Source organism: Lupinus angustifolius, chromosome LG01, assembly GCF_001865875.1.
Source record: "Lupinus angustifolius cultivar Tanjil chromosome LG01, LupAngTanjil_v1.0, whole genome shotgun sequence".
Taxonomy (NCBI): Eukaryota; Viridiplantae; Streptophyta; class Magnoliopsida; order Fabales; family Fabaceae; genus Lupinus; species Lupinus angustifolius.
The window spans coordinates 14,057,697-14,065,502 of NC_032009.1; the positions used below are offsets into that span (position 1 = coordinate 14,057,697).

General features: G+C 31.9%; 1 protein-coding gene across 3 annotated transcripts; it reads left to right on the plus strand.

The window, feature by feature from the left end:
• LOC109349886 (uncharacterized protein At5g01610-like) lies at positions 2,393-7,362 on the plus strand. 3 transcript variants are annotated; one of them, XM_019590943.1, is made up of 4 exons: positions 2,393-2,491; positions 2,543-2,647; positions 5,811-5,865; positions 6,842-7,359. In XM_019590943.1, the coding sequence occupies exons 2-4, from the start codon at positions 2,561-2,563 to the stop codon at positions 7,210-7,212; spliced, it is 513 nt and encodes a 170-aa protein (XP_019446488.1). In that variant the 5' UTR covers positions 2,393-2,491; positions 2,543-2,560; the 3' UTR covers positions 7,213-7,359. The 3 variants fall into 3 exon arrangements, 2 of the variants coding, with proteins under 2 accessions (XP_019446488.1, XP_019446476.1); XR_002108053.1 differs by lacking the exon at positions 2,393-2,491 and having other exon boundaries at positions 2,495-2,647; positions 6,842-7,274; positions 7,323-7,362; XM_019590931.1 differs by lacking the exon at positions 2,393-2,491 and having other exon boundaries at positions 2,495-2,647.

Consider the following 7,806-nt stretch of genomic DNA (forward strand, 5'->3'; position numbering starts at 1 on the left):
TTTACAAACACTCTTTGAAGGTTTCTGAAAGTGTATGAGTTGTTTGGAGTGAAGAGATTTCGTTTGGAGTGAACACCTTTCACTTTGAAATCTGAAAAACACTTCCAACAGCTCTCAGTAATGGGTTACTCAAACTTTCTGTCCACTTGAAATTTGAATTTTACATTGAGTAATCGGTTACTCACTTTGAGTAATCGGTTACTCAAACTCTCTGTCCAACAGATGATTAAAAATTATTTTGAGTAATCGGTTACTCACTTTGAGTAATCGGTTACTCAGCTTTCAAAAATCAGTTTTTCAGTTGGATAACTCTTTTCTCACACATGTAACCTGTTACTCAATGAAGTAACCTGTTACACACTATTTTTGAAAAATGTTTGAAGTCTTTTAAAAGTGTCTCACATTTTCTAAAAAATAGTTGCAATTATACTTATATATACTTAAGAGTTTAGGATAGAAGTACTTACAAAGACTTTATCTAATGTCTTGAAACTTTATCTTCATTTGTCTTCATAAGTCATATTCCTTTTCTTATTTTTGGTGATGTTGGTGTCTTCATCAAAACCGTGCCAAGGTCAAGAGCAAGATCTTCTTCACATGCATATCCTCTGTTATGTGTATTGTTGGGAAGCCCTTTAATGATTCATTTGTGCTATTTGAAATTAGAATATATCACTAGTTAGGGAACAGAGATTGAATATGCTTATATATTATTAATACTCTCATTGCAAACACAACAACTGCAACAGGTAAAATACAAAAATTACACAATAAATAGAAAAGCAATGATACATGGTCATATCAACCTTCAAGTTCTTTCACGGTGGAGGGGTTTTGCTGCTTTGAGATAAATAGGTTAATGGGAGAGGGGAAAGAAGATTAGGGATAAGGCTGGATTTATTATAACATGGAAAGTATAAAAATACCCAATAACTAATATTATTACAACTAAAATATGAGATATAAGGGTTAATTTTGTACAAGGCTATGTTTGGTTAAGGAAAGAAAATGGAAGGAAAGAAAGTTGAAGGAAAGAAAAGTAGTAGAAAATGAGATGATAATTTTATTGTTTAATATGATTGAAAATGGAAAAAAAGTAAGAGGAAAGAAAATACATATTTAAACATAATATATTTAAAATGACATAACTACCCTCATTATATAACTAAATTACATAACTAAATATTTATTTAAAATGACAATACATATCTAATTTTTAAATACTATTTTTTAATATTGCAAATTACATAACTAAATAATTTATTTTTAATAATATTGATTAATATTTTTAAGTTACTAAGTTTAATATAATAATTTATGTTTATAAAATTCAATAAAAATTATTAACATCTTATATCTTCTTCTCACCAATATATCTAAGTAAAGTATAACTAATTTTTTAAAATCACTTTTATATTTTTAACAATCTCACTTCTATATATTTTGCGTTTTGTCTTTCTAATTTATTTATTATTTGTCTATTTGTTAGTAATTATGTTTATTTTTTTCTTTTCATTCTGGACAATACACAATTATTATTAATTTTTGAGTTTAGAAGTAACGAAAATAAAATTAAGTTAACGAATTTCGCATTAAAATAAATATAAACAAAGAATTTTACTAAATTGTATATATTTTCACATAGATTGTGGTTCTTTAAATTCATTCATGGTGAAGGCCAAATTTGGAATTTTTGATGTTTTTCTCTCCTTTCTTAATTTTCTTCACAAAATAGGGAGAAAAACTTTTTGTTTAAGACCCATGCTTATTTTTCCTCCCCTCATTTTTAGTGTTGAACCAAATGGTGGAAAATAATATTTTCCACCACTTTTCCTTCCTCCTTTTTTCTTTCCTCTTTTTTCAAAAGAACCAAACATAGTGTAAAAGTTTTGGTGCATAATACTAATCTACTTAACTAAAAATTTATTTCCCTATATTAGCAAAACTCATATATATAATTAGGGATAAGGTTGGATTTATTATAAAATGGAAAGTATAAAAATACCCCAATAACTAATATTATTACAACTAAAATATGAGATATAAGAGTTAATTTGGTATAAAAGTTTTGGTGCATAATACTAATCTACTTAAACTAAAAATTTATTTCCCTAGATTAGCAAAACTCATATATATATATATATATATATATAATGTATAAATAATATATGTGCTATTAATAATGTAATAAAAAAATATTTTCTCATCATCGGTATGTACAAGTAACTTACTTTTTAACATTCAAACTTAAATTCATCCCATGCCAAAACTCATCTCCAAAACATACCATTAAAACCCAAAGTAAAGTATGGGTATACAGTCTGTAAAAAATGGATATAACTATTGAACAATAATAAGTACATCCGAAAAAGTCCCAGGAAGAAACAGGGTAAGTGGCTCTCCATCTCCTCTCTTCTACGTTTCTCTTTCTCTCAGAAAAGGACGAAGAGAGATAGATACCCTTTTAGTTTTTTGGATCAAACAATTTGGGTAGTTGTGTAAAGCCCCACTAGATCCTCAACTTGCATGATTGTGGATTGTTTAGAAGAAGAAGAAGGAGATGGATCAGATATTGAACAAGGTCGGATCCTATTGGTTCAACCAGAAAGCCTCCAAGGAGCTTAATTCCGTTGGTGACGACATTAATGTATGCACATAACCCCTTTTTTATTTTTTCACAATCTCACATTTTTTAATCATGGGTAACATAAAGTTTGCAATTTGAAGTATGAAATTAGTCATAGTTATTCAAATTTTAATGGGGGTGAATAAGAGTGTTAATGGTTGGGATCTTCCCAGGATCTGAAAATTAATGATGAAATATTGAGTTGTAATTATTATTATTTGGAGATTGGAACTAAGTTATTTGATATGATCAATTTTAGGTGTGAGTTTTGACTACAATGGAAAATTAAAAGTATGAGGAGCTGCTTCCTTGCACAGTTGCACTAACTATAATTGGGTGTTTAAGATTTTTATTCACGAGGCTAAAGAATAAAATAATTTATTTCTGGGAGCTAAGTTAAAGAACTTGTATTGTTTTTTTGTAGAATAAAATAGACCAAAATGTCAAGTGTTTGATTCACAAAGCTGGGACTAACATTTGTTGATAATCATGCATCCTAAACAGAATAGTTGTTTAAAAGTTATGGGTTAACTATAAATACTGCACGCAAAACCTTGGTGCCGCCCCAAAACTAGTGGTAATGGGCTGTTAATGGTGACTTTGTTTTCTTATACCAAGGATCACTTGTCTCATAATTTTTCTCTCTTCATATTCCGTACCAATCAAAGTTCATGAAATAATATTAAAATATTAAGTTTTGTTTTTATAAATTTTCTTTTTAAATAAATGGAGCTTTCCCATTAGATTGGTACACCAAATGGGACATATGATCCTCATCTTGTTTTCTTAAGTTTCCTGATTCTAATGTCAAGCATATCTTTGACAGTATTTTGGGAGAGGCGTGCATGCTCAAATTAATGATAAGCAATGCATTAAGTTTACTGTAGCAGGTTATATATATTTACTTTGGTTGCGATGCCGGGACAGTGGATTGATGTGCAGAGAAATACAGCAAATAATGAAAATATTTTCTTCTAGTTTAGGACATTGGAGTGTTTAAATTTTAATACGTAATCAATGTCATTATGTCAATAGTTGTTCTTATGCCTCTGACAAGTACAAGCTCTTAGATTTTGCATTTATGATACATTTTTCATTTTCGGTACATAATTTATGGTTTTGTTGAAGAGAAAAATATGCTATAAACCTTTTAATTTTATAGATATGGAAGGACTTGTTATAGGTAATTTTCTCGGAACAAGCGGGTTTTGGTGTCTCATTTTCAGTTTGCAGATCTCACTGTTCTCTCAGTTTTTGGCCAATGGTGATGCGAGCTTCTCAGATGCTCTTAATCTCTTTCAAAATTTTGAGCTTATATCTTGACTGAAAATTAAGGTTTCTAAACCTTCGGTAATGTGACAAATGATGAGTGTGGTTTCCTTGCCTCTCTGGGCATTAACACTAACTTTTGCGAACCTGTCATCCATAAGGTTTCTAAACCTTGGGCTAATTTGATGGGAGCTTACTTCTCTTAGCATGGTCGAATTACACTTGATCACTCTTGTTTACCATTCACTCCGGTTACTATCTTTCCCTTTTTCCTATGCCAATTGCAGAATGGGTGGGATTCCAATCTAGCACTCAATGCTGCTCATGGATGTCCTTGGGAATTTTTCTCTTATTGTTACGATTCTTTCATCCCTTTGGCTTTCCTTAAAATTGGGCTACGGTTCTCTTACTAGATTCTGTGAAGACATTGAGTGGGTGGCATCCCATTCACCGAGGCGTTTCAATGCCTCTACAATCTTTTTTCTTTACATAATGCACTGGTCCATCATTTCTATTCCTTCTAAGGTGACTCTATTTACTGGAGCTTTCACCTTTTCAGGAATCTTAATGAAAGGAATAGTCAACATTTACAATCTCTTATTTTTCTTATGGAAAAAATGTAAATCTCTTATCTTCCAGATAGAATTTGGATTATTGACCCTTCTAGTGGTTTTTCTTGTAAGTTGTAAAATCTCATTTACTTCTAAACCCATTCTCCAAATAGATATAATTTCACCCTTAATAAATTTACTTGGAAATCGGAAACTCCTTCTAAAGTGAAGTTTTTGTCTGGACCGTGGTGCTGAATAGTTTGAACCCCTAGTACGAAATTTAAATTGGGAATGAACAGGGGAACATATAGAAGCTCTATAACTTGAGTGTATAATGCAATAGCATTTTTTGCTAGTTCATATTTCTGGAATGAATTTAAGATGCAAAGAGAAGCACAATATGTAGCTATGCTATTTCTTTTTTTTCTTTTTTTGCATAACCAAGGGTATTCCCTCACCATTTGGGTAAGAAACTAATTTATTTTCAAGTGCGACACTGCTCCTCCCAACAAATGTCGCTATTATTAGGAATCGAACCTTGACATTTTGGTGTACCTGAGGATCTAGTAGGTCCTTATACTACTAGATCAACACCTTGTTGGTACTATGCTATTTCTGTGATTAACCAAGTCGGATGTAGTGCAGCAGTATGCCCTGTAGTCCAATAATTATCTAAGCATCTGATTACATTGTGATAATGAGCTTCTGTATTGACAGGTTTTTGTTTATCTTTCATAATTGGTAATTTCTAGTTTTTGACCAAAGGTGTTGATTTGTTAACGAGTTAATGGTTGACTTACCATCTTTTTTGTCCTGCTTAGCTTAGGGTACAAATGATGTATTTGAGGTGAATAAAGACGAAATTTTGGAGGACAATATTTATAACTTCTATTTTCTATTTTTGATATTTTGATTTATACTTGTTATTTTACATATTTTATGTATTTTTTACTATTTTATACATGTATCCTTGAACGTATTGTATCCTATATTTTAGAAAAAATATGTGTCAATGTATCGGATACGTATCGTATTCGACATAGTATCTGTATCTGTGCTTCATAGTAGTCATTATGATTACTCCTCCTCTCCCTAGGGTGATAAATTGAAAGGAATTAGATCATCTAGCATCATCTTCCTTACCAACTCTATGGATTTCTCTCATTTTATGGGTAATGAATAATTTCGAGGTGCATGATTGTCCCTTCCAACAAGTATTGCTTCCAGGAATCCTGGGGATCCAATGGAGCCTTATAGCATTAGATGTTTAATTGTGAATAGATGTTTCCACTGGACTATGTTAAATTTTGTAGATGAATTATCATTGCTTGAGTACTGTCTATCTGACACCCTCTTTTCATTAGTCTCTGTCTACCAGTATTGAAGGGGGAACCAGATGGTTGGTTAACAAAGTAAAAGGTCTGTATTTTTCTCCTCTTTGTATATTTTTCTCAAACATTTATCTTACAAGTCCTAGCTTTGAAATCTGTGCAATATTTATGATCTGGTTTATTTAACCTCACAATCCCACCAAAGAAATGCATCAACATTCTGTTCTTATTTACATTGCAAACTATGCTGCTAATAACATATGCTTGAACCAACCCTATATCTAATTGATTTTCATCTGAATTATAAGTACAAGGGATCTCCATGATAAGTGGACTGTACAACAACTTGAGAATATTAAAACTTAGAACATGGATAATTGTGTTGATTAAGTTATTTTGGAAATGACACTTTCTGCAATAAATGTTGATTAAGTTATTTTAGGCGAAACGATTAGAAAAAATTTAGAGATTAGTGCCTTATCAATGGACATGATTTATGATAGAGCATTATAAAGCTGTTTGATTCATGTAGTCAACCCATCTAGTGGGACTAAGGCTAGATTGTTGTTGTAGTATCTCATGGTGATTCAAATTGCAGACAACATCATGCTATGCGGTCGTAATATTCGGTTGCAGTTATTGTCACAACCGCATCACACCACAATTGCGGTGTGACACCAAATCACAATGATATGGCAACATCGGCCTGCAATGTAATCATTCAGACCGCATTTGAGTTGCAACGCAACCGCATCGGGCCACATTCGACCGTATCGATTTCAAAAATATTCTTTTACTAACAAAATAGTTCACACCGTAATGAGCGCAATTCGCATCACAATGGCCGCAATAACCACAATCACAATAACCACAATCACAATTTAAAACAATGGTATCCCACTTTCATTCATCCTTCTCTGTTTGGTATTTGTTACTATTATTAGTATTAATATCATACTCTGATCAGGAAATTTATCGAGGTAAAATAAAGTTATCCATGAAAGTTTTCCTGTTTGTATTTTGGTTAATATTACTTCCAAATTCACATAAAATGTTCTTCACAGGAAAGATGCAAAAGGCATTACCGGAGTTGCTAAAGGAGTACAATCTACCAATAGGAATCTTTCCCCGCGACGCAACAAACTACGAATTTAATGTAGAGACAGGAAAGCTTGTTGTTTACATTCCTCAAATCTGTGAGGTAGGATACAAGGATTCGTCGGTCTTGCGTTTCTTCACGACCGTGAGTGGTTATCTGGAGAAGGGGAAGCTATCAGAGATAGAGGGAATGAAGACAAAATTGTTGATCTGGGTAAAAGTGACTACTCTTACTTCTGAGGGATCAAAGCTTTATGTCACAGCTGGCATGAAGAAAACAAGGAGTAGGGAAGCATATGAGGTTACAAGAGATGGTGTTTGTGTAGATAAGTTCTAAGGTATTTACATTCTTTTGTTTGATAAGGTATTGATAGACAATCTGTAAAAACTTCTGTCTGTGTCATTTACATCTGCCTTTGCATGGTTGGTTATTGTAAGTAGTGGTAAAAGATGTATTTCAAATTCTGATCTTGTCTATTTGGTGAAACTTTGCTTTGGTATTAGTTCCCGTTTCTACTTTTTGGGTTTTCATATATTTTCTTGTATTATAGGAATAGGACACATATATAATACACATGGATATGTCAAAATGATGAATGATTCCATCCAAATTCGTCCTTTGAAAGGATAAATTCTGACAGTTTCTAAAATTGATATATGGTTATTAAATTAGTTTTTTTCACAAATTTAGGGAAATATTAGTCCCATCACAGCTATCATATCGGACATAACTCTTCATATTACCCTTTTTCACCCCATAATATACTCAAATCCTAAAAAAATTAGGTTTTAAATGCGAGTTAAATTTGCAAAGGAAATGTTATTTATGACTCTCAAATTTTCTATTTCTTTTTCCCTTTTCAAAATCTAACTTGGAAACGGATCCTTAATCACTCACACCAAACCCAAAAACCTCATCCAAAGCCTCCTC